Source organism: Trachurus japonicus, chromosome 1, assembly GCF_045865225.1.
Source record: "Trachurus japonicus isolate A0001 chromosome 1, Traja_1.0".
Classification (NCBI taxonomy): Eukaryota; Metazoa; Chordata; class Actinopteri; order Carangiformes; family Carangidae; genus Trachurus; species Trachurus japonicus.
This window is the reverse complement of record NC_140907.1, coordinates 1,463,103-1,490,250: the sequence shown is the minus strand read 5'-3', so window position 1 is coordinate 1,490,250 and position 27,148 is coordinate 1,463,103. Positions and strand designations below refer to the sequence as shown.

General features: G+C 43.1%; 1 protein-coding gene across 5 annotated transcripts in view; it reads left to right on the top strand.

The window, feature by feature from the left end:
- sh3pxd2aa (SH3 and PX domains 2Aa) overlaps nucleotides 1-27,148 on the top strand; it is a 145,746-nt gene that overhangs the window by 28,056 nt on the left and 90,542 nt on the right. For all 5 annotated transcript variants that reach the window (XM_085799464.1, XM_085797925.1, XM_085798787.1 and 2 more), the window contains exon 3: nucleotides 24,385-24,460. In XM_085799464.1, the coding sequence (XP_085655590.1) occupies nucleotides 24,385-24,460 (76 nt within the window). The remainder of the gene's footprint in view (nucleotides 1-24,384; nucleotides 24,461-27,148) is intronic.

Below are 27,148 nucleotides of genomic sequence, written 5' to 3'. Positions count from 1 at the left end.
TACACATACCCGCGACAACACTTCATTACTCTGCATGCATTTGATATTAGCCATCTCTACACCCTGCTCCCATCTGTTCTTTTCCGCTGGTCGACTCAGGAACAGCTCATCCTCCTCGTCAGGATGTGGCTGACTCTCCCTGGCTGCTGTACACTGAGCTGGTTTTGTCTCAGTCAGACCTGACTAGTGAGTCAAACAGTGCTGTGTCCTGTCAGAAGTAGACCGCCCGAGTGATTCGTCAGAGGGGAAGAAGGAAAAAAAAACAAAAAAAAACAGGACAGGCAGAGGAACAGGTCATTGTGAGGGGCGGAGACGAAAGGGAGCAGCGTGGGATGATGATGATGAAGATGATAATGGTGATAATGACGCAGAGGAGGGCAGTGATGAAAGATGTGAGAGCAGTGATGATAATGAGAAAGACAAGACAAGATTCAGGCTGTTGATGTTGACGACACAGATGATGCAAATGGAAGAAATGAAAGTTGTCACTTCTTTCAAAGAGGGCCTTCACTAGCGAGTTGTTTCAGGACCCTGTGAGGAGTGGGTGAGTGTGTGCCCATGCCTTGGGTGTCCTTGGGCCCCCGTCACCATCTGAGGGAAGGATATGCTCTGACTCACACTTTTTTTTTTTACGAGGGCCGTCGGTTTGCACACGCACACACGAACCCTCTCTTTTCTCTTTCCAAGTCTGTCCTTGTGTGAGTCTCAACTGAATATTTAGTTTGGAGAGATTTTAATGTTACATCTCTGCGGCATCCATTTTTCAACGTGTGTGGTGAATCTTTGAAGAAGCAGCAAATGATGTTTGTCTGGTTTGCGCAGCAACACAGTCTCAAGGTCAATATACAGTCCTTTTTTGGAAGAAGCTTCATGAATGCTAGCAGGCAGCAGGCTGCCGGCAAACAGCAGCTTATACTCGTTGCAGAAAATTATACAGTAGTTTTGGTTAAAGCGCCTAAAAGAAAGGTCACTGAATTAAGAATCTCCAACCTCTAAGTGGGCGGTTTGATGGAAACATATGTCCAGACCACAAAGCATTTTCAGAATGCCATCCTTGAGGATAAATTGCTGAATAGCCAAGCCAGCAGCTCAGCCTCTTTGTCCTTGAGGTGTTCTGTGGATATACTGTAACTCAACTGAATGAGGGAGCCCATTGTTTCAGCTCAAGGATAAAGAGCTGTTTTATGTTATTTATGGCTGTGAGAGAGCGAGAGAAAAGAGAGGGGAAACATACTTTTTAGCCCCTGCTGTGAGGCAGAGGAAGGACACCTACACGCCAAACACTGGACCTGTTCATATGAGTTACAATCGGGCACTTGACAGGGCGGCTCATGCAGGGTCCTCGCTGGATTCAGGGCAGAGAGGAGGGGGGGGAAAGTATGCAGAGTTTCCCACAGCCACGGCGAAGGGATCAGGAGAGTGGGCTAAATTTAGGATGAATGAGCACAGTTCATTCATTTGTGGGACATTTGCATGGTTCAAAAAACAGACGTGTGACTGGAAAGCGACTGGTAAAGGAAGGAGGAGACAGAGAAGAGCACATGTGGAGAGTTGATTTTGGTTTTGTGATGAAACGATTGAAAAAGATCAATATGATGAAAAAAACAACAACTTTCAGGTAGAAGAGAAACTAAACTGATCCAATCTGAAACCTATCCACAGTAAATACAACACCGCAGGCTGGTTGAGCTAATGCAAAAATAAGTGGCTTGCAAACCAGTTGCCAAAATAAGCACTTTCAGCTAGAAAGCAACCTGAGAGGTGGTACATCAGCCAGTCAACACTGCATGATTTGAGTTAGATACATCGAAAAGTTAAAGAGTAGAAAATGTTAAAGGAGAAGTCCGGCCATTTTGACCCCTAAATCGTTGTCCTGATGGTCAGCCAGTGTTGGGGGGAGCAAAAAACGTGACTAAAATTGATGCAGGCAAACCGGAGTTACACCATGGCTAGACGGCGCTAGGGATAGCGATGACGTGTACAGTATAAACAGTATAAACTTTGTGTTTTTGCATGTAATCACTCACCTCAGATAGCCTACTTCTGAAACATCCTGGAAAGACATTACTATCCGATCGCAGAGCGCCTGCTCTCCCCGCCACAGAAACAAACACTTTTTCCTTGTTGTGATGATTTCTTTACAAAAATAAACGGTCGAGCAGTGCAGTGGTAATGTCCATAATATCTCCGACCGTTTGACCGGAATTCTCCTTTAAGAAAATTTTATTCTGTAAATCAATCTGCATCAAAAGATAAGAGACTGAGAGTGTGTTAGACAAAAAAAGAAATAGAAAACCCTTTTAAATATAAATAAGATATAACATTGTAAAGACTTTGTGCGTATGGGACGACATTCTTTCTCTAAGCTCATGGTGCGTTCCAGGCAGGCTTTTGAACCCGTAAGTCATGACTTCAAGTCAACAGTTAGGAATTTGTAGTGTTCCAGGCAAGTTACGAGTTACAACTGGGGACTGGGAGTACATCGATCTAGTACGAGTTTACAGGTGGGAAGTTACGGGTTTGACTGCACATTCCAACGGGTAACCATAGGAGCAGGTCGGAAAAACACGAGTCACGGGTTGCCTGGAACGCACCATCAGTTTGGACGTTTGAGTATTCCTCAGATTCTGATTTAGAATTTTTCAGCCGAAACTTAAAGGGGAACTATGCAAGTCAATGCATCACGCCTTTCAGCCATGTGCATTCGCATTTCGTCCATGTTTCTCATGAGACAAGATCTGGGACACTGGGATGGAAGCGCTAGGTGGAAGGCAGAGAGCCTCCATTCTTTCTGTAAGAAGTCGTTTAACCATCACAATTATTTTGAAGCTGTTTAATTAAGGTAAACATCTTGCATAGTTCCTCTTTAAGGCTTTCTTACCATGGATCCGTGTTTGACATGGGCATCTGTTATCGATGCAGATATCCACAGCTGCACTCCCACTTTCAGTGCTCAGTTCACCAACACAACAACTAATTGACAGCAAGAAAAGCGTGGGTCAAAGCCAGAGTGTGTAGGTCTCAGTCTGAAGTGTGAGAGGATGGAGTCTTATGTTGTTTGTGTAAGAGTGGAAAAGACCTGACTGGCAGTATCTGCATGTGAAGGCATAACAGCAGAGGAGGAGGAGATCTGATCTATCTGTCAGTTATTCTCCATATTCTCCATCTCCCCAGTAGGCCTGTGCTTCTCCATCCATCCCCTCTCACATCTCTCACGCCTCCACTGCTGACTTGACCACATACATATGTATTGAACAGATATAGTCTACGAATGAAGCTTCTCCACATTCCTCAGTTGTTCCACCCTGTTTACACTGCTATCTTGAGATGTACAGTGCCTATAGAGGGTCATCTCTGCCAAAACCTTAACTTCCTCATCAAAGCGGAAATAACATTTAAAAACATTTTGAATAATTAAAAAAATATATATATTCATGAAATACCTGGTATGGTTAAGCCATCAGCCCCTTAGAAAATACCATTATAAACTTGCTCAGGTACACAATCTGCAAAAAAGGGGCAGATCCACCTCTTTTTCTTAAGGAAACTCAGATCATCTGCAGTAAGATGCAAGGCAACTGGACAAATCTGTCTTTCAATTCTGCTATTGAAATGGTAGAGGGCATTCTGAACAATCCACTTTGAAACACCTTGATGGACCAAAAAAACAGTAGTGGTGGACGGCTCCTCTCTCTTGGCAGCAGGACGGAGAGATACAGAATCCTTTGTACCTTCAGCCATGCAGGCTTTTACATGTAAATTCTTCTGCAAATGGTAGATGAACTGCCAGACAAATGAATTTCCCTTTGGGGATAAAGTCATTCTTATCTTATCTTATCTTATCTTATCTTATCTTATCTTATCTTATCTTATCTTATCTTATCTTATCTTATCTTATCTTTTCCGAAGAACTTAACTTAAATTAATTTAACTTTACTCAATCTTAACGTAACGTAACATACGCAACACTACACTGGACGTTATGTTATGTTATCTTAACGTAACGTAATAAACATAACATAACGTAATGTAATGTAACGGAACGGAATGGAACGTAAACTAACTTAAGTTAACTTTCACATCAAACACCAGGTTAACTTCCCCCCCACCTGACATCAACCAGAATAAAACCAGCTGTTTCTTGAGGATTCCACTTCAATGAATTCAGCATAGTTGGAATAGTGATTTCACAATATTCCCCAATCTAGGTGTGCACTGCTGGTCATGACATGTCCAAAGAGGCAGATGGCTGTAATTAAACCAATAGGTGGATCTACTGTATGAAGTGTTACATCAGGGGATTGAAGACTTTTATATCAAAGGAGTGTGATGGTTTTCTATAGGCACTGTACTGTATGTGGCAGCTGACAGACATCTGCCACTGCTCTCTCTTTCTCTCTCTCTGTGTATTTTTTCGCTCTGTGCTCGGTTGGCCAGTCCTCATGTTTCTGTTCAGCTTAAGGTCTTCGCAGTGAGCTGCTCAAGGTTTTGCTTCTCTTTCACTGTGTTTCTTGCTAAGCCGCCGCTGCCTTTGTTCACCTCATGATAAATCACACAGCTTCGATTTAAACTCCTACTGTGTGTATTGTTCACTGAAGGCAAGGTTGTCTTTTCTTTGTGTTTGTGTGTTGTTGAGCGCAGAGCAGCTCTCACCATTAAAGGAATGAAGGACAGATGTTATCAGCAACATGTGATAAAAAAGGAATATTACACTGTATGAAATGAATTCACACAGGTATTTATCATCCTCAGATTCCTGTGTGTGGTTTATAGAAGCAGGTCCACAACCTTTTGTGCACCATGGATTGGTTGCTTCATAAAGGTTTTCATAAAGTTTTCAATAGCCTTTCACTTTTTATTGCACTTAGTAAAGTTCATTAATACTATAGTTTTCATTGGCTATACTACAGTAATCTCTGTACAGCTTCTCTGCTCTTTGTGTTTGGCTGACTGGCTGATTTAAGAGTTTATTCTGAATTATTTGTTTTGGTTTGGCTGATGGGTGTGTATTGTAGTTATGATAGTGACGGGCTACACAGCGACTAATTGTGGCCTAAGTGGACTAAACTGCCTATTATCAGGCAATTGTATTTTACAGGTTAAATTGAATTGTCCTTTCTTCTACGATGAGGGTGCTGCAGCTCCGTCAATCCACAGGCTGGGTGTTGGGAACCTCTGATTTTAGCACTTTGTGTAAAAGTGGAAGTGCAAGAACATTTAGTTTTGTGTTTTGGAAAGTTGGAACTAGCCATACCCTTGGTAATACCTGTAAAATTGAGACTTTAAAGGTAGTCTTTGTGAGAAACAGTTAAAGCTGTCAGGGCCTCCATTCTTGAGATCTAACAAATTTCCTTCATTGTCCAATATTTAAACATTTAAAATTGTCGTTTAAATTGATCTGTGCTAGAATGCAGTCATTTTTTGATCAGCAGATAGCATCAAAAGCCTAACAAAGGACCAGCTTAAAGGGATAGTTCACTCAAAATTCAAATTTCACTCATTATCTACTCACCCTTATGTCGACTAAGAGCTGGGGGAAGTTTCAGAGTCCCCCCCTGTAACACAGAGAACACAGAGTCACGGAGGACTCTGAAACTTCTCCCAACCCTTAGTCGACATGAGGGTGAGTAGATAATGAGTGAGATTTGAATTTTGGGTGAACTATCCCTTTAAGTATGCGCCCTTGTGTCCATACAAACCAGAACTGAGCCACTCATACAAACACTGGACTTCAGTCCCACTAGTGGTCAGAAACTCCACAGTGTACTGTACCTTTAACTCCCACTCATTGCAGTGCAAATAGATGTTTCATTTTTCCACCAATGTGAACACAATTATAATAATTTTAAATGTTACACAATTCTGGGTCAAACATATGTGTCAGTGTGAAGGTCCAAAGGAAAAATGATTTACAATATGCTGGTGCTATTTTCTGTTTTGTGAATACATAGTGTTTGCTCCCTATAACACAGACAGTACCAGGAATGAAATGTTCATCAAGGAAAACTTCATGTGTTTATTAACCTGTGTGACACTGACTGTGTTGTCCCGAAACCACCCATTTGGCATTCCACAAGGTTTACTGTTGATAGTGGCCAACCCCAGGCTGATGTCCATGGACCGCCTCTGCGTAGCCACAGTATTGGTGGACATGTCCAAGGCCCTGCTTCCCCTCTCTGTCTGCAGGTTAATGAATATCAAATAGGTAAACAGGACAGGACACACTGGACGCAGGCTTTTAATCCCACCATGTCAGGTACAGAGCTGAAAAAGTCAAATATGGTAGAGACACACTGAGATAAGAGATGAGAGTTCCCACCAAAATTCAGCTTCTATCGCCTTTCTGTCTTCACACTCCATCAGTCTTGTATTTATTTTTGCCTCCCTCTGCACACCTGACATTTCACACCCTCCCTTGTCACCGTCACCTCATCCCCACCACCCGCTCTGCTCTCCTCTCAGACAGTTTTCCAGGGCTAATTCAACACAACCTGGACCTCCCCAGGGTCAAGAGCATTAGCTTGCCGAGCCACAGGCTGCAGGAGTTATTGCAATTGGTTTCTGTGTTTGGTGGCTTTGCATGCATGTCTTGTATTTGTGTACCGTGTGTGTAGGAGTGGTCGCACATGTGCACTTTTGGGTGTGTATGTGCAATGCAATGCATTACCAGCCTTTCTCCTGATTACCCACGCATTCCTTCTGCTACATGATGATCTAACTGTCCCCTCTGGGGCCTCTCCATCTCAGTCATATTACTTTGTATAGCATAGACTCAGGCAGAGCTATGAAGGAAATAAAAGACCTGCAGATTAAAAGCCTTCAGCATATAGAAAGGGTTAGGGTTAGGAGGTGAATGCTGTGGGTTTCATTTTTTATTCAAATAAAGAAAATGTGCCTACGCACTTGTGATTGGATCTGACTTCTTTAACCTTTGTCTTGTGTCAGCGTTCTGCTACCATCTCTTGTGTTCGGGTCGGTTTTGACCAGTGTTTTAAATTAGCTGTAAAACACACTAAAACTAATGATTTATCATCCCATTTGTTTCTCATCCCTTGGTTACATTGTTAGGCTTCCTTATCCATGAAAAGGTTGGTTTTGCACTTATGATTTCAGTTTTAATTCTCATTATTGTTTTTATTGTTATAACCGGGTCGTAACCAACCCTAACAACACAGATGTCATAATTTTAACCAGAGCATTTTAGAATGTTGTGAAAAATATATTTAGTTTTTATTTTGTTTAAATATAGGTTCCTGACAAAGTCAAAAAGCCTTGATGCAATAAACTAAGTTATGCATTAAAGGGATAATTCAACATTTTGGCAAATTGGCCCATTGCCATAATCGCTATAGTCATAGCAGTAGGTTCGTTACCTTTAATTGTCGGTGCAAGTTATTTTTAGAACAGTGGAGCAGAGCCGCGAGCTGCTCAGAGCTACGCTATGGAGGCTCATGGGATTTCTTGGTTTCCCTCATCAAACTCATCAAATACACAATCCAACAACTCCAAAACACTCTGGACAAGTTGTAACCTGCACATTCACCACGCTATGAGATAATAATGGAACGTTATGAGACAGAGTTGTTGTAGAGGTAAATTCATGCAAAACAGTTGATGCACGTTGCCTTCAGGGACAGTTTTTCAGCAAGCAGTACCTGGAAAACGGCTCCGTCTCGTAACGTTCTGTTGTTATCTCATAGCGTGGTGAATGTGCAGGTCACAACTTGTCCACCAGAGCGTTTTGGAGTTGTTGGATTGTGTATTTGATGAGTTTGATGAGGGAAACCAAGAAATCCCATTGGCCTCCGTGGCATAGCTCTGAGCAGCTCGCCGCTCGGCTCGGCGGTTCTAAAAATAGCTTGCACAACAAATAAAGGTAATGAACCTATACTGCTATGACTATAGGGATTATGGCAATGGTGAACTATCCCTTTAAAAACCTAAAAACGGGTCTGTGGTGATCCTAACACAAGAGCAAGGTTAAACAAGTGCTAGTCAGAGAGCAAGAAATCAATGCAAAATCAATGCATGCACCTCTCTACACTAATATAACATTTTGGGCATTTGAAATGTCCAAATATCCTTTCAGTTTCTCCTACGTGCTCCTCAGTGTTTTTCAGGAGGCATCTGTGTTCACACTGCTGAAAGAATGTGGCCCCCACCCTTCTGAATGTGGTCTGAGTGAATCAATACATCCTGGGTACTTTCACACCTGTACTCAGAGCTGTCAACTTATGATTGGATCAAGCCAGATGCACGTTAACACCTGGGCCCTCGGTTTATTTTAGTGATCAAACCCGACTATACTGGTGTGGGTGTCGACTTTTACAGACATTCAAACTATTGTCAAAGTCAGTCAGTGGACGTGGAGCAGGTTTTCAAACTGAAAACTTAGCTCACATCCATCAAGCAAAGCTAACAGCAGGGTTTAAAAAAAAAAGTAAAATAGACTTTCATCCTTGGCCTAGTTTTCTTCTGATTTCATAACTTCATGACATGACAAGCAGCTTATTTCACATTCTCACTCTTTCTGGTTTCTCTCACTTTGTTTCCAGTGTTTCTTTTTTTTTTGGTCTTCTCTCTTTCATGCTGTCTTTTTCTCAACCCACTCACGGTTATATTCTAAATCCCACTTCTCATTTCCCTTCCACGCCCTTAAAAAGCGCAGGCTGTGGAGTGCATCACACAGAGGGGCATTGCCATCCAGTTCACCCCATCTGGGAGTGACTGTGGTTTGGCCAGATTGTCCGGCGTTTGTCCTGGCTGTCACGATGGAAACTCTTGAGGCGGTCAGCATGGCTAAATTAGGTCCTACGGTATGCTGTGTTGGCGCTGGACAGTTGGCGCAGGTGGGAAGCCCCACTCCGCTCCGCCTTGTAGTCAACTGTAAGTTGGCTGACCTACTTACCTAACCCAAACTAAAGCAGCCAGAGTGTAAGCTGACACCGTTTCTTTTCTCCTCCTCACGCTGAGGTTGCGGCCGCTCTGGAGGGCGAAGCTGTTGTTTGCTGGCCTGGGCACCGGCTCAGCCCAGCAGCTGAGGTGGTAAATGGCCTGAAAATGCCACTGCAACATTTAGCCAGCACAGCGCCTCTATTAAATATGAGAGAGGGGAGTGGGGAGGGGGGTCAAACTTCAAGCACAAATGAAGGTCAAAGCTCACAGAAGAAATTGATTGGGTATTTCATAGTTGGCCCAGTTCTTGTTTCTCATGCTTTCAAAAGTTCAATTTATTATGAACTAAAAATAAAGCAGCCATCTCTGGCCTGAAGCCTGTGAATTACAGTATGTGATGTGAAAAGCAAATCATCTTTTATTCTCTTCTTCCCCACTGGACCTCTTTGATCCTCAAGGTTTTCCTCACAGCTTATGCTGTTTTATCTCTTTGATTAATACATTTTTTCAAATATTTTGATAGATTTTTCTGACAATGTGTTTGAGTAAAACCTCCAGTTGACTGAACTTCAACAACACTACGGCTAAGCTCAGGGAATGGAGAGAGAGAAAGAAAGAGAGAGAGAGAGAGAGAGAGAGAGATAGATGTAGATGTATGGATTGTTTCAGTGTTTTTGAAAAGTGTATCTCCGTTTGCCTGTGTAACCGGTCTGCGTTGTGTTGTGTTGTTGAGGAAAGAAGGACCACAGTTCTCTTTTTCGGCCAGCAGGGGGACATTTATTCTGCGTACAGCAATATTATTGTTAGTACAGCACAGCACTCTTCTTCTCAGTCTCACACACCTCTCTTCTCATCAGCCATTTTTCGGACTGGATGTGTAACTCCTAATCTCATTCTCATGGTCATAATACAATCACCAAACAACCCCCCCCAAGACCCACTGGCAATATTTTAGTAAGTAAATAAGAACACATATGAACATAAACACCAAAAGGGTGAATAAGAAACGTGAAATCATCACAAATGCAATAAAAGAAATACACAAAAGCAAATGGGAGCTCACCTGCGTACAGCAATATTATTGTTAGTACAGCACAGCACTCTTCTTCTCAGTCTCACACACCTCTAGAGGAGGGGAGGAATAACAACTGCATGAGAGACTAGCTTAGCTTAGACTCACGACCGTCACTCGGAGCACCGTGCAAAATACACTCACAACTGCACACATAACATTCCCATTCACTCAAGTTTAGCTCAAAAAACCATGGCATTAAAACCGCCTGGTTAAAACACAAAGAAAACATACATTTCACAGTATCAACAAATATTTTAAGCACTAGCACGTTTTACCCCTACCTCTTCTCATCAGCCATTTTTCGGACTGAGAGAAACGGCGCAACGTGCACAGGATGTTGACGGAAAGGAAAGGTTACGTTACCAAAATAAAACTAACAAAATAAAAGCCCCCAAAACCGAATATTAAAGAAAAACATGTATTAAAACTAAAAGTTGTAATATAAAGTGATTTTTGGTGAAATGAAATGAAAAGAACCCATCGGTTACATCCTCCCCTCCTAAATTTCACCAAAATCCAGACCATACCTCTGAATAAATCAAAGTAAAGCACTGGGACACCCGAACCCTAATGCTTAAACCCGGCCAGGGCTCACTGAAAGCACCTCAGCTTTAACATCGGCCATATGAGCCACCTACTAATATAGGTTCAGAGAAAACATAAGGGTGATCAAGCCTTAGCATCTCTTAGATTAATACGATGCCTTTTACACCATACAACTACCTGCCTCTATCAAACACATTACAATTTGTCTCAGTGTCCCTTAAATACATCTTCACAGCTTAAGAAAATAAAAAAACATGTCTGCCCTCTTAAAACAATGTGAGGAGTGACTGAGACTTTCTGCTGACTGAACCTGCCAAGTCTCTAAAATAAAAAGGTTTCTGAACCATAGACTCAATGAGCCGGTTGACTTTCTTACTAACCCGACCCACCCGTGTCCTGACAACATTGTCTGTGTCTGTTAAAGAATGCTGTGTGTCAGTGTCATGTCTCAGGTTTGTTGAATGTGACTTGGTCTCTGCGTCAGCGTGTGAGTCTTCTGGATGTAACTGAGTGTCTGGGTGTCCTGAAGACACATCTGACAGGATTGGGGAGTCTGAGTCAGGTTCTACTATCAAACTGTCCATGTCATTGTCTCTGGTTGAGTGGTTGTTTTGGTCATCTTCAGATGGCTCGTCATAATCCAGCTCTGGAGTATCTTGACATGACTGGTCTGTGTCAGCCCATCCTTCACTCCTGGTCTCCTGACTCTGAATGTCCTCTGATCCACTCATTATCCAATCACTTGTTCTGTCTCCTGTATCCTCTTCCTCCTCACAATCCAGGTCCTCAGATTCAGTGTCACACAGCCCTTCTTCACTTGTCACCACAGGCAGAAAGCTGATGTCCAAAACCAGGTTGCGGTGTACTATCTTTGTGTCACCCCTACTGTCTTCCAGCTTGTATGTGTGAGTTTGCAGGTTTCTGTCTTTAACTGTGTACACTGTTGCACTCCACTTGTCAGCTAGTTTTCTCTTCCCCCTCTCAGTCTTGTTTGCAATCAGTACTTTGTCTCCTATGTTCAGGTGAGTGCCTTTTACTTTTCTGTTGTAGCTCCTTGCCTGCTTGTCTTGTTCTCTCACTGCATGTATTTGTGCAACTCTGGCTGCCTCATGGAGATATGACATCAGCGTGTTTACATAGCTTGTGTGATCAACAACCACTGGATCCTGAAACACTTGCTTGAACATAACATCTACCGGAAGCCTTGGGATACGACCAAACATGAGCTGGAACGGCGCGTATCCTGTGGTCTCATGTACTGTTGCATTATATGCAAATGTCAAGGTTTGTATTTGCTGAGGCCACTTGTGTTTCTCTTTGAGAGGGAGAGACCGTAACATGTTTCCAAGTGTTCGGTTAAACCTCTCAGTTCCTCCATTTCCCATGGGGTGGTAGGCTGTAGTGTGTGACTTTGAAACTCCAGCAAGTGACAGCAGTTCGGCTATAAGCTCGCTCTCAAAGTTTGCCCCCTGATCAGAGTGTATGCGATCAGGAAAACCATACACACAAAAGACGTGATCCCACAGCTTTTTAGCTACTTGTTTTGCAGTCTGATTTGTGCACGGGAAAGCATGGGCTAACTTTGTGAAGTGGTCTGTTAAAACGAGAACATCCACTGAGCGCTGCTTACTGTCTTCTGCGCTCCAAAAATCCAGACACACTAACTCCATAGGAGCGGAAGTCCTGATACTTTCAAGTGGGGCTCGGGCCGAGGGGTCTGGTGTTTTGGCTAGAATGCATCTTTGACAGCACTTAACATACTCCTTCACATCAAACTCCATCTTGGGCCAAAAAAAACGCTGTCTTGCTAAATGCAGGGTCCTTGCCTGCCCCTGGTGCCCAGCAACATCATGGATGCCATGTAGTGCTTTCTCTTTGAGACTATCAGGCAAAACATACTGGTGTCTCCTTTGTTTGCTGATGTGATCTTTAATGACTCTGTAGAGGATACCATTTTGAACCCGGAGTCTCTCCCACTGTTTAATAAACACCATAGCTTTCCCGTCTAGTTTTGCTCTCTCACGCCTAGAGGGACGCCTCTTGCGGATGACAAATGACATGATGCTTGAAATAGTGGGATCTAGCTCCTGACTGTGCTGTAGTTCCTCCAATGTAAATGCAGGAAGTGCATCCTGCCCAGGCGGCAGCAGGTTCTGAACTGACTGAATCAGCTCCACAGCTCTGGTTTCACTAGCAGCCTCCCACTGGTCATGATTGTCTAACAAAGCTTTAACAGCTACAGCATCACAGTTACACTTAGGAAAATCATGTTGAGACCTGGCAACACCACGAGCTGTCCTTTTCACCTGATGAGACTGGACCTTTAATCGGAAGGCATCCTGGATGCCATCTTGACTGACAGCTTCAGCTTCAGCGAGAAGGTGGCTGTAATGTTCAGTGATGAGCCTATGACTGACTGTTCTTGCAAAGGGATCTCTACTGAGAGCATCAGCCACTGTGTTCTTAGTGCCAGGTATGTGTTTCAAGTCGAAGGTGTAAGGGGCGAGCTTGGACACCCAGCGCTGTTCACACGCATCCAACTTTGGTTTAGTCATGATGTAGGTGAGAGGATTGTTGTCAGTCCATACTGTGAAAGGGAGCCCTCTCAGCCAGTGACTAAACTTCTCACACACACTCCATTTCAAGGCTAAGAATTCCAGCCTATGGGCTGGATATTTCTTCTGAGAGCTGCTCAAAGTCTTACTGGCGAAAGCAATGGGGCGGGCTTTCTTTTCACCAGCTGGAATTTGTGACAATACAGCCCCCAGTCCGTCCAGTGAGGCATCGATGGATAGGATGAGAGGACGAGAGAAATCTGGGTGTGAGAGGACAACACAGTTTAAAAGGCTCTCTTTCAAGTCACACAGGGCTACATCACATTCATTTGTCCAATCAGAGGGTTTGAGCTTTCTGTAAGAGCCAGCGTTGGAGTTGGCTCGGACTTTACCACGCCTCTTCTGCCCAGCAGTGAGTGCAAAAAGGGGCTTGGCCATAGAGGAGCAATTGGGGATAAAATGTTGGTAATAAAAAACCATCCCTAAAAAAGATTTTATCCTCCTGACCGATGGTGTGCAGCCGTCTTCCTCCATGAGATCCGCTTTTGACATCTTGGAGATGACCTCAATTTTTGCCGGATCCACCGCAACACCACTGCCATCTATAATGTGGCCCAAGAACTTGACTGATGACCGCATTAAGTGGCATTTTTTGGGGCTCAGTTTGAGGTTGTGAAGCCTGAGCCGCTGGAACACAGTCTCTAACCTCTCCAAAGCTGCCTCTTCTGTTGAAGCAAAAACAAGTAAATCATCAAGGTAACACAACAAACTACTGAAGTTCAGATCCCCAAATATGCTCAGCATCATCCTCATGAATGAGGCAGGACTATTGCAGAGACCCTGCGGCATCCTATTATATTCATATAGTCCCATGGGGGTCGTGAATGCAGTGTATTTTTTGTCTTCCTCTGCCATCGGGATATTATAGAAACCTGATGTCAGGTCCATTGTGCTGAAGTAGGTGTTTCCACCCAGCGCAGCCAGACAGTCTGATTGGTGTGGCAGTGGGTGGGCATCTTTGAGAGTTCTCATGTTAAGCCACCTAAAGTCAGTGCAGAGTCTCAAATTCCCATCCTTTTTCCACACTAAAACAAGTGGGGATGCATACTCACTCACTGATTTCTTTATTATCTCTTGTTCTTCCATTTCAGACAGAACCTGTCGCAGCTTCTGGTAGTGGGCTGGTGGTACTCGCCGATAAGGGAGGCGGAATGGTCTTTCGTCGGTGAGCCTAATGCGATGCACAAACCCTTTTGCCTCACCACAGTCCAGTGCATGTTTTGAAAAGATGTCATTGTACTTGATAAGCAGCTCAACTAATTTTTCTTTTCCCATCGAACCAGCGTGGCATTGATCAATGTCGATGTCAGTGAGCCCAGCTTGTTGTAGTCGCTGCTTTAGGTCCACTGGTCTGCCCTCATCATGTGTTTTCTCATGTTTGACTGTTTCAGGTTGACTGGTGCCCTGGAAAACCTCAAAATCTTCTACAGCTAAACAGGGAGACACGTCTGCCAGTTTACTGTTCCTCTTCAATGTAATAGGTTTGTCTGACATGTTGGTAACTTTCATGGGAATCCACCTATCACCCCACAAAGGTGTGATTACACGACCAATCATGATGTTACGGGGGAGGGACTTGGATGAGGTGGGCTCCACGATTACTGTGCTGCCTGGTGACATGGGAACATTATTTGGCAGTTTACCCCAGACTAGATGTTCTTGTCTTGCCAGCAGAGTGACTGACTGCTGGAGCTTGACAGTTCCTATCCTGTCCGGAAGCTCTTCACCTCTCCACCGGGAAGAATTCGCCATGAGGTCCAGGAACTGCTCACACTCAGGAAGAAGACTGCCACTAGAGACAAGACGCCAATAGTCATCGGTTACTTTCAGTTGATGCATAAGAAACTTGATGACATTTGTGCCGATGATCAAATCATCACGTTGGCCAGGCACTACGAGGACAGGCACAACACAGGTCTCTCCATACAGCTTCATTTCAACTTCATACATACACTTAGGTTTTGTTAATGTTCCTCCACACCCCACTAACACAACTTCTTGAGTCAAGGGAGAAGGTTCTGAAAGCACATTTTCACTCAACATCTTCTGCTCTACTTGCTCACTTAGTGTACAGGCCATGGAACCTGAATCTATCATCCCCTGCACCTGAAATGTGTTGTTTACTGTAACTGGGGTATAAAACAGTTCATCATAAGGACCCAGTCTTTGTGTACTTTGGACTATTACTTTAGCACCAACTGGTGCTGCCGCACATGCTTTTATGTAGTGCTGCTCGTCAACACTGTTGAGGGTTTCTTTTTCTTCACCCGCACATCCCCTCGCCAGATGCAGGCCCGCTAGTTTAAAGGCTGAGGGTTTTGTGGTGGAGAGGCACTCCGAGCTTGGTCAGACTTACGGTTAGGACAGTTTCTTCTTATGTGGTTCGGCTCGAAACATGCCAGGCACAGGCGCTTCTGCCTGCAATGCGCAAGCGTGGAGTGCTCTGTGGACTTACAGACCTTGCAGGGGCTTTGCTGAAACTGTCCTGGGGAGACTGGTTTGTGAGCAGCATTACTCTTCTGTGATAGTGCATTTTCAAAAAGGCTAACTAATACTTGAAGGCATTTCTCATTACAGGGGGGATTGGATGATGCAAGACTCTCATTCTGCGCAGGCGACTCTACTGAATGACAGCTTTTCCCAAGATCATCAAGTGCAGGAGTCTGAACCTGAGCTGTCACTGGCTTAAGGCGCTTTGATTTGGTGAGAGTGTGTTCCTTCATTTCAAGTTGGTAGCGATCAATGTGCTCTTGAATTTCACTAGCTGTCCACTTATCTGGTGCTTTAAGCTTGAAAATAGCAGTGAGAGTGGGATCAGGGCAGTATTTAACAAACATCATGGTTGCCTCCTGACAAGGATCTTCCATGTGTCTGCCTAACCTTCTCAAACCTTCCTCTGCTGCATCAACGGCCTTGTTCAGGCGGAGCCAATAATCTACAGGGGTCTCTCCTGGCACTGGGACGGTGCTATAAAAATCTGCCATAGGCATGCATGAAAAAGTTACATCACTAAAATGTCGCCCGAGAATGTCATAGATGATTTTTGGATCTTCTTGAGGTCTCATGGCTGGACTGCTCCTCAGAGTTATCCTTACTGTGTCTTTAGCTTTTCCCATGAGCTTGGACATTATTTCAAAGTACTGTTCGTGTGGAGGCGTGGCTCGTTTCTTGAGATAAACTCCCATCAACTCTTCCCACTCACAGACTGTGTTCTTGTCGGAGTCATCTCCTCTGAAGACTGGAGGCTCTCTGACGTCTGACTGTAGGACTAACTTGGTACCAGTCAAGTTGAGGTAAGTAGGGTCACTGGGTATCTGGCTAACACTGCTCTGAGCTTGTGTGCCTTTAACATCCCTCCCATCAGAATCAACCCTCAATTGATCTCTTATGGTCTGTCCTACTTGCTGAGCAATATGTGTTATCAAGTCATTTAACACTGGGTCTGTCGTGTCTGGAAGACCTGAAGGTGTGGCACCCTGACTGGAACTAGGTGCGACATTACCAGGTGCACGTGTGGAACAGTGAGCGGGTGAACCAACATTTGCTGCACCTCTGACTGGAGTACTGGCTAACTCACTGAGAAATCTTCCCCTCCCAACAGAAAGATTAAAAATGTCAGCTGAATTTTTGTCATCATCAACTTTCCCAGCTTTTTCCCAAAAGAATGCCATTTTAAATTTCTAAACAGCACCCAACTGTACGCAATAAAATACAGAAAAATATCAAATTTACCCTCAGAACAGGAAATACAAAATAGCTGAACAAAATCACTTTTCAATTTTTTTCTTTTTTTTCTATACCAAAAGATACATTAATGAAGATGGTTGGCGGGTAGCAACCCCATGTGACCAAGCTGGTGTTGATCCACAGCTCCAGAAGAAACGAAGAACCAGTCTGAAGCAGCGTGGATCCGGGTCACGGCACCACTGTAACCGGTCTGCGTTGTGTTGTGTTGTTGAGGAAAGAAGGACCACAGTTCTCTTTTTCGGCCAGCAGGGGGACATTTATTCTGCGTACAGCAATATTATTGTTAGTACAGCACAGCACTCTTCTTCTCAGTCTCACACACCTCTCTTCTCATCAGCCATTTTTCGGACTGGATGTGTAACTCCTAATCTCATTCTCATGGTCATAATACAATCACCAAACAACCCCCCCCAAGACCCACTGGCAATATTTTAGTAAGTAAATAAGAACACATATGAACATAAACACCAAAAGGGTGAATAAGAAACGTGAAATCATCACAAATGCAATAAAAGAAATACACAAAAGCAAATGGGAGCTCACCTGCGTACAGCAATATTATTGTTAGTACAGCACAGCACTCTTCTTCTCAGTCTCACACACCTCTAGAGGAGGGGAGGAATAACAACTGCATGAGAGACTAGCTTAGCTTAGACTCACGACCGTCACTCGGAGCACCGTGCAAAATACACTCACAACTGCACACATAACATTCCCATTCACTCAAGTTTAGCTCAAAAAACCATGGCATTAAAACCGCCTGGTTAAAACACAAAGAAAACATACATTTCACAGTATCAACAAATATTTTAAGCACTAGCACGTTTTACCCCTACCTCTTCTCATCAGCCATTTTTCGGACTGAGAGAAACGGCGCAACGTGCACAGGATGTTGACGGAAAGGAAAGGTTACGTTACCAAAATAAAACTAACAAAATAAAAGCCCCCAAAACCGAATATTAAAGAAAAACATGTATTAAAACTAAAAGTTGTAATATAAAGTGATTTTTGGTGAAATGAAATGAAAAGAACCCATCGGTTACACCTGCCAAGGTTCCCCAGCAGGAGGAGAGCTTTTGCTCTGGTGCCATGTTAACACAACTGACACATTTGGCTCCACTGGCTCACAGTCTTTAATGTGTTTCAGTGTGAACGCGCGGATGGATTTGAATAATGCAGCTTCTCCGCAAGTCATTCATCAGCATCTCCTGCTGCCAATTTTAATTTCTCATCTTAAAGACGGTATTATATAACATCAAGCTGGTGATCAGACATAATGCTGCTGAAATAATTGATGCACAGGAGGATAAATTCAAGGTGTGTGTGTGTGTGTGTGGAGGTGAACTACCTGACCTGAAACAAAGAACTGCTGTGAAGGCACCAAATATTTTCAAGTCTTTACTGTGTCGGCATGTTTAATGAGTAAGGTGTCATGTAGGAGCTACATTCATAATGATTCAGCATCTGCCTGATCTGCCTCATCTTGTCTTTTAGCCTGAGGTGCTGTTTTCAACATGTTACTTTGGACTTTGGGAAATTGTCACGGGACTTTTCCACTAATTCTGGCAAATAATCAACAGATTAAGCAGTAATAGAAGGAACTGTTAGTGTCAGTCCTGAATTTTATTTAAAATTGGGTTGAAGGGCAGTGTGCACTTGCATTAATCATTTAAGAAAGAGAAGATGTGTGCTCCCGATTTAGTAGGAAGCTACTTTCCATCTCAAGTCCTACAAACATAGAATACAGACAATGTACATATAGTCCATGATTCATTCATAGACACAGCATCATGCAACATAAAAGATCCTTTTTTTGGTACTCCTAATAAAATGCAAATTATAGCAGCAGGTCTAGCCTAATGAAAAACCTCAAAATTGCACTTAATAATAGTATGATAATTAAAACAGGATATAGATTATATAAGGTACCTGTATAAGGTGGTGCTCTCCAAGTAACAACAACAGTTAACAGGACACAACACTGGAAAAAAACCCATAGAAAGTGATGCTAGCCTGAAAACAGCAACAACAGATAAAGCAAACAAGAGGACAGAACAGAACAAAGTGACAAAAAAATAAAGGCAAAATACTACAAGTACAGGACAAGAATCATAGACAAGAAAATGTCACCCAGCATCTGATTCCATCAGTCATGTGGCAGCAGATGCCAGCACATTTTAAAACAGGATGGAATTCTGGTTCCGCCCCGGGAGAAGAATTGTGCTTATTATATTAAAGGTCTTCCCAAGTCAGAGCCCGTCCCCAGAGCCTGGTTCCAAAGGCCACAGCGTGAGGGACTGTGGACAGGCCGAAGTTCCCACATCCCTGCACCTGTTGTTTTATTGAAACAAAAGAGGGGCTGCCTCTACGCAGGGGGGGACAACACCCGCAGTGTTGACAAGTCCAGATTTTTAGACATAATCCACTCCACTATGCACTTCACTGCATAGGAAACCATGCCGCCGGATGCCAGGATATCATGTTCCATCCATACATCATCATCCATATATAATGTGCCAGCTATGGGCAGTGATTAGTCCAGATCTGGTGCCAGGGTGCAGGGTCTATTTAGAGGCTCTACTGTGAGTGGCTGTGGCTGGAAAGGACCCCCCCCCCACACACACACACACACACACACACCCCTCAAGCTCATCTCAGACATCTGTCTCACTGAAACTGAATACCTCTGAATGCTAATGCATGTTCAGACTTGTGCAGCATTAGTTTCAACCTTTTGGATTTGAGGTTTGATCTATGAACAGAATCAGTCATGGTCCATGTCAAAGATCTTCTCCTGCGAGTATGAATGAATGTCAAACTGGGACCTACTCGCTGTGGAAGTTTGCTGGTTGTAACGAGGAGGAAACAACATGTTTACATCATGGAGACTGGATATGTGTTGTTGTGTCGTATCATTACCTTATCATGTCCAGGGCAGCATGCTGCTGAGTCTGTGCTCTTGTTATCACCACGTTGCTGTGGAGATCACATGGCTGCCCAGTCATGCCGGTCATGAGTTGCTCCAAAGGTTCAGTGAGTGTATATGTGTGTATTTCCATTCCAGTACAGTGAAACCAGGGTAAACCCGTGCCGTCACACTAACAGGAAGTCAGGCATCCATTCACATCGCAATAAGATCATGGCATCCCCCAAGTTTATTCCAACTGACTCTCAAAGGCTCTATTCTTAGCACATGTGCATGATAAGAAGACAGTGTTGCTGTTAAGCCCTGTTATATCCACATGGTTCACATTACTGTAACTGAAGCTGGAATAATGAAGATGTCTCTTTAGTTTTCTTGGATTGTTTTTGGATTTTTATCAACCAAACAGTTAATTGGTTAAAACTAAAAATGAATCAATAGATGAGTCATTAAAGATAAAGCAAAAATCCAGCTTAGGCCAATCAGAATCAGGCTTGAGTAACATTGACTGTCACTGGGTTTAGTTGAGCGTCAGTGTATTCTTATGGAATTCTGATGCTCGGCGGACATTAAGGCAGGACGCTGAAGTCTCACCTGTTGTTTCTTATATTTGCCACATTGGCTCACATAGCTGGTATTGTTGCTTTTACCTAAGATTTGTTTCGTGTTTGTTAAAGGAAAACTATGATGCTTACCTTAATTAAACAGTTTCAGAGTAATTGTGATGGTTAAATGACTTGTTACAGGGAGAATGGAGGCTCTTTGTCTTCCAGTACAGTATATACCAGTGCCCAGTACAGAGCACACACAAAGCAGTTGTTCATCAATGCAAAAGTCTTCAAACTACATGATTTAATCAACTACAAAACTCTGCAGATTATGTACAGGCCCGCAAACAGAGACCTTCTGCATAACTTACAAGGTTTTTTCATAGACAGAGAAGTGACACACAATCTGAGAGGAAATATGTTATTTAGGCAGAGGAGAGTGAGAACTATGCTAAAATCCTTTTCTATCTCAGTCACTAGAGAAAGGGGTTTAACGTTATTCTGGACTGGCTGTCTGCAGTCCAGACCGCAGCTCTGCTGTTGTATCACGTATGCTAAGAAAGAAAAATTGTGATGAAATTAATGTATTCTGAATGGTAATTGGGGCGGGACCTGATAAGCTTTATGCTTCTCCCGTATTCCCTATGACAGTTTTCTGTGAAATTATAGGGGGAGAAAAAATTGAACATACAGCGAAAAAGCGACCGGACTCACACAGTTCCCCTTTAATGGGGGTTTTCTTTTGTCTAAGCTCCTTCAAACAGAACCATTTTCCATTTGGTTAAACTGCATTTAAGTGTCAGTTTAATTATGGTGTTATTTATTTGTACCAAGTTTGAATGTCCTGATTTAAGAAAAGATTGATTTATGTGCAGTGGGTTTGGATCTGGTTTTCCAAGGGCATCTTTTGACCTGGTTAACGTTTCCTAAGTGTTCTCTACAAAACACCCTTGATAGTGACTAGATGGATGTTTATATAATCCCAGAACCCAAATTCACTCATCAGACCCAGAAGCAGTATCATTCTCAAAGTGGAACATGTAGATACAAGTCATTATCTGGATTTATTGATCCTTCCATTATCATGTATTTATTGGCCAGTTTTTTTTTGATGAGTGTATGAATGATGTGTACTGTGTACTGACGTTTTCCACGGAAGCACTTTCTAAATTTCATTGTACTGCTTATGTGCAATGACAATAAACTGATTCTAATTCTGATCATGTACCCTGGATATATATTGGCCGTAATGCACTATTTTCTTGAAGTATCATTTGATCCTTCCTGCTATTTCCCTACATTTCCTTATTATTATGTTTTAAGATAATATTCTAAGATAGAAAGAGTGTAGGAGCCTGCAACGAATCAGCCTGAAGAGAAACAAAACCCTGATCTCCCTGAATGTGTAAAGTGTAAGAGCTTGAATTGGACAATATAATAAACATTACATCATACTATTCTGTACTCACCCTGACAAGAGATAAAAGAACCTCATCTTTTTTTTTTCCTTCTTCTTTTTTTTTTATTACCTGACTCCCAACATTTACACCAGTGGTCCAGTGCTGCGCAGCATCATCCAATCATGTCCCTTCACAACTCTTCTTCGCACTCTCTGTGCTGGTTACCAAGGAGACAGTGAAGTGAAGTCTGGGAAGTGGAGCAATGGTTTGGCATGAGTGTTTTTTTTGTTTTTTTTCATCTTTGCTTTCTCTTCTGACATCCTGGGAACGGAGTATTACCGCCAGGATTAATGATGTGTGTGTGTTTATCATAATACAAGTGCAGGGAGTGAGACGGTGGATACTGTACAGTGTGCTGTGGATATGCCTGCATGTAAAATAGTACCGTAGTCGTGTCACAGGCTCCGTCGCCCCGGCTCCCACCCTCCCACCTGTTCTCACCATTTCCTCTTGCAGGACGTGGCCACCTCCTCTTACAGGATTGTGTTTGCGGTGACGGACAAGCTTCAACTGGTGTGTGTGTGCGTGCGTGTGTGTGACTCCAGGGTTAAAGGTAGCTGATGGAAAAAATCAGCTGACAGAAGATGACATGAGCCGAGAGCTGACATGTCGGGCCTTGGAGGTGTTTCTATCCTTTCCACTTCATGCATCCGCCCATAACACGCACATACATACACACACACTTGTGTAGTAATAGCTGGCTAGCTTTAATTTTCGCCCAACCTAATATTTTAAATATGTGCTGCAAGTTCAGCATCTGCTCCTCCACTGTTTGTTCAGGTCTGTGCTTGTCTGTCCATCCATCACTAGTTGTGCTGTATTCAGCACAGCAGAGTTTTCCCTCTTCCTATAGGCAGCGCAGGCACCGAATGGCTGGGTCTGCTTTAAAGAGGACATATTATGGAAATATCACTTTTTGAAGGCTCTTTAACGTATTAGGTGTTTGTCATGCGTTTTGGCCCCCAAATTGTGAGAATTGTGTTGTTGAGAATTGACAAGAAAAATCTCTAATTTTCAGCTCCCTAGGTTGAAATCCATGTGGTTTTATGAGCTGCATAACACCACCCCTACCTTGTACCAGTAGAAGGGGCAGGGCGGGGCAAGCAGTGGTTCATTTGCATTAGGGCTGTACAGACAGTGCACTATTTGTATTCGGATTCGGATTCGGGCTTTTAAAAAAAACTTCGGATTCGGATTGGTACTCGGGAAGAAACCAGAACGTTACGGTGCATTACCGCCACCTACTGTGTTGGGAGTGTGAACCAGAATCACCTGGTTATATGCTGCTGCTGATCCAAACCTTTATTTTTCTTTAGACAAAAGCTCCCGAATAATGAGGAGAAACTTCAGACAGCAAAACTGTTCGGGATCAAAGCATTATTTGTGTACTTCCGAATACGGATTCGGGTTCGGGTGCACCCCTAATTTGCATTTAAAGGGACAGGCACTGAAACCAGCTGTTCTGAACAGGGCTGTTTAGAGAGGATGAAAGCTGTAATGTTTGATCCTTGGGGTATTTTGACCGAAGCATGTCACAGACATGTCTTTAAGGCACCTGGGACCTATTTTAATTTGTGTAAAAGGGACATTATATGTCTCCTTTAAGTTTTTGTTTTTGCTATAGCAGCAGTTATGCTAGCAGCTATGGTATGGTATGGATGCAAGAACCTGGCAGCTGGGAAAAAAAAAAAATCTCTCTCGCAGGGTTGCAATAGAAAAGATGAGTTCATTGGAAAGGTGTATGCAGATTGACGGACGATGTGTCAGGAGGTTGCACTGAGGATTTGAGTGCGTGTGTGTGTGTCTACACAGCCCTACCAAGCTGTTTGCTCACTTCCCAGCTCCCCAGGGTCTCCTCCAGCCTCCGGCCATCAGATACAGACACAATTGCTGTCTCTTCCTTCCTCCTTCCTTTAATTATATCCTTTCTGGACCTCCATTCACACTGTACGCGCACGCAGTCTTCGTCACCTCATCTCCATCTCTGATTACTGTATAGGAAACAGTTTGCTGCAGTGCTGTAGTGTACATCTGCTAACCCGCCGCATCTCTCCCCCTGCTTTGCTTTAGCTTTCGCTCTAATCTCTGTCTTGAATGATTTATTTGAAGGGTGGAACTGGGTAAACACAATAGGGCCGACACACTCACCCACACCCCCTGCCCTCTGCTTACCTCTCTCCTCTTTGTCTCTATATACCTTCCTTCTCTCTTTTCTTTCCATCCTCCCTTGCTCCCTTCCTTTCTACCCACACCTCCAACTCCAGTGTCAGCACTTCTCCCTCTCGGTGTGTTTGTGTCACCTGGCTTTATGAATAAATCGCTGCTCGTTTGACTCCTGCTCTGCTGCTCCTGGGACCAAAGATGTGTTGACAGGGGTGGATTTTTTTTTCGAGTGTGTGTGATATTTTCATGTGGGTTTGGGATCGAGGCCACATGAGAGAAAAGGAAAAAAAAGAAAAGAAATCGACTTCGAGGAGAAAAGATGACTTGACATAAAAAGACCTTTCCTGTTTGTGCACTAATTCAAGTGAAATGTTGAACAAAAAACTCATCATTTCTCATCTTCCTTCTACAGATGCAGATACTTGACAAGTTCCCAATTGAGGGAGGGCAGAAAGACCCAAAGAAGAGGATCATCCCATTTCTCCCAGGTAATAGCCTGCTCCTGAGCTGCAGTTATCTGAACAGGCTCACATATTAATAATGTATGGCTGGCACTCACAGGGCATCAATATGAGCTGGTTAGTGATGCCTGCCTGTGGTGCATGTGTATGTGTGCGTGTGTGTGTGTGTGTGTGTGTGTGTGTGTGTGTGTGTGTGTGTGTGTGTGTCTTTCCCACTCACTTGAATGGGAGAGTGGTCTCAGACTCTCGGACCCTGGATCCTGCTGACAAAGCGTCATCTTACATTTCAAATCTCAGCTAATTGCATGACTGTATTGTTGTGTTGTCATGGTGTTTCTGTATTTGTGGGGTTTTCCATGGGTGCAGATCCCGGAGGGGGGGGGGGGACAATTTCTGAAAAACATGAATTGTCCCCCCCGATAAAAATGCCCTAAATTATTAAAAATTGAACAAATTTATTTTCAGATTTCACAATTTTCACATTTTAGATTCACATCTAAAAAGAAATGATTGAAATGGTGGAACAAATAATGTTTAACAAATATATTTCCGACTCCACATTCCATCTCTGGTCTCCTCCACTACGATGCAAATGAATGGGTAGTTTCTTACACAGATCTTCGGGCTTCATTTATTGATATTCTTCCATAACAATTAATCATGCATAAAGTAGTCCCATACACTGGGAGAAAAGGAAGATGGGGAGAAGAATTGGGGATTCCTGTGCAGTACTTTGTGAATGATATGGCGAGCCTATATGTCGTGATTTATGGTGACATGGTATGAGCTGCATACGGGCAAAAAAAAAAAAAAAAATCACTTTTGTGTCCCCCCCAATCCTGACATCGGATCTGCACCCCTGGGTTTTTCTATTGAGTTTTATATGTATTTGACCATTTAACTACATGGATGTGTGTGTGTGTGTGTGTGTGTGTGTGTGTGGACCTCCTAGTATTTATTCACGTCATGCCACACACGTGCTCGTCTCTCTTGCTGTAAGTCGCCGTCTGACATTCAGGTTCACGGTGACCTACAGTGCACTGCGGCATTGATTGATGATGGTGTGTGTGGCGGTTCAGCCTGCAGGTTAGAGGGGCTGACAGTCATTCTGCTAATCACACTGATGTCTTGTGTGTGTAATGCATGTGTGTTGTTTGTCATGCAGACTTCTGTAGAGTCGTTTGTGCTGTCCATAATCCCTATAGTCTTAGCAGTAGGCTAATTACCTTTAATTGTCGGTGCAAGCTGTTTTGAGATTGGCGGGACAGAGACGTGAGCTGCTCAGTTAACGCAACTAAGGTGCACAGTATTTCTATGTTTTCCTCAGCAAACTAAATACACAATCAAATAATAACGTATAATTTAATAATGAAGCAAATACTCAGAACTACTTACTTTTGAAATCACTCCGCCCAGCAGCCGTGTCTGGGATGTAGTTCCAGCTACACATTTGCCTCAAAAACAACTCTGTCTTGTAACGTTCCATTATTATTTCATACTGTGGTGAATATGCAGGTCACAACTTGTCCACCAGAGTGTTTTGGAGTTGTTGGATTGTGTATTTAGTTTGATGAGGGGAAACGTGGAAATACCATGCAGTTTGCATCTCTGCCCCGCCAATCCAAAAACAGCTTGCACCGACAATTAAAAGAAATGAACCTACTCCTATGACTATAGGGATTATGGCAATAGGTAGATTTGTCAAAATGTTGAAATATCCCTTTAAGTCCTGCGGCCAACGTATGGTCTCAGCCTCTGCTGTAAATACTCTCTACACTCAAACCCTCGTCCTCCTTTGATTCTCTCTGTCTCTTGTTGACACACATTTACAGACAAAACCAATGTTTGACAAAACCAGACAAACATCTACCTTTATACCTCTGTAGTTTGTAGCTCCAGACACAAACAGACACAACCTCCCTCATCACCTCATGTGTGCGCAATCACCTTCTATCTTATGTTTATAGCATACTGTATGTTGGTACTGTGTGTGTGTGCACGCGCGAGAGTTTTGCTCTTTTATTTAATTTAAACGTTTTATATTGTATTTATTTATCACCTTTCCTTAGTTACTTTTGTCACAAGCTCCGTTTTATCTTGTGTCCTGAATTTCATTGTATTATTTACAATGACAATAAAGGAATCCATCTATTATGTATTGAATTTCCCCATTGGCTGTTGCTCTATTGAAATTATTCGACAAACATTTTCTGTGACATCATCAGCTCTATTAATGAAGCACCCTTTTTTTTTTCCAAAAAAAAGCACATAACAATAAATCTAATGAGTTGTTGCACAAACTGCTACCACAACACCACAACTCCTCTCCATGCACAGCTGTTGACACAGCTGTGACAGAGCTTCTAAGTGTCTATCATAATGACGTCTTATCAGTAAATATAACTGAAGTCAAAGCACAGCTGTTCTCCCTTACCTCTGTCAGTACTGATGCTGTCAAATGACATCACGGTTATGAAAAGACTTTGAAAAAAGGCTTGGAAAACAATGAACAATATTTGATACTGTATCTGTTATCTGTCAACAGAGACAGGAAAGTATCTAAAAAATTGCTTTATCAGAATTGTATATACGAGCATTGAGAGCAGGAGACAGCAAATGTGAATGTATGATTAATGTCCGTTATGAATATAGTGACATTTAGCAACTTTCTGAACAGGCCTCACTTACCTTTCTATGAAAGCAGCTGTTTGTTTG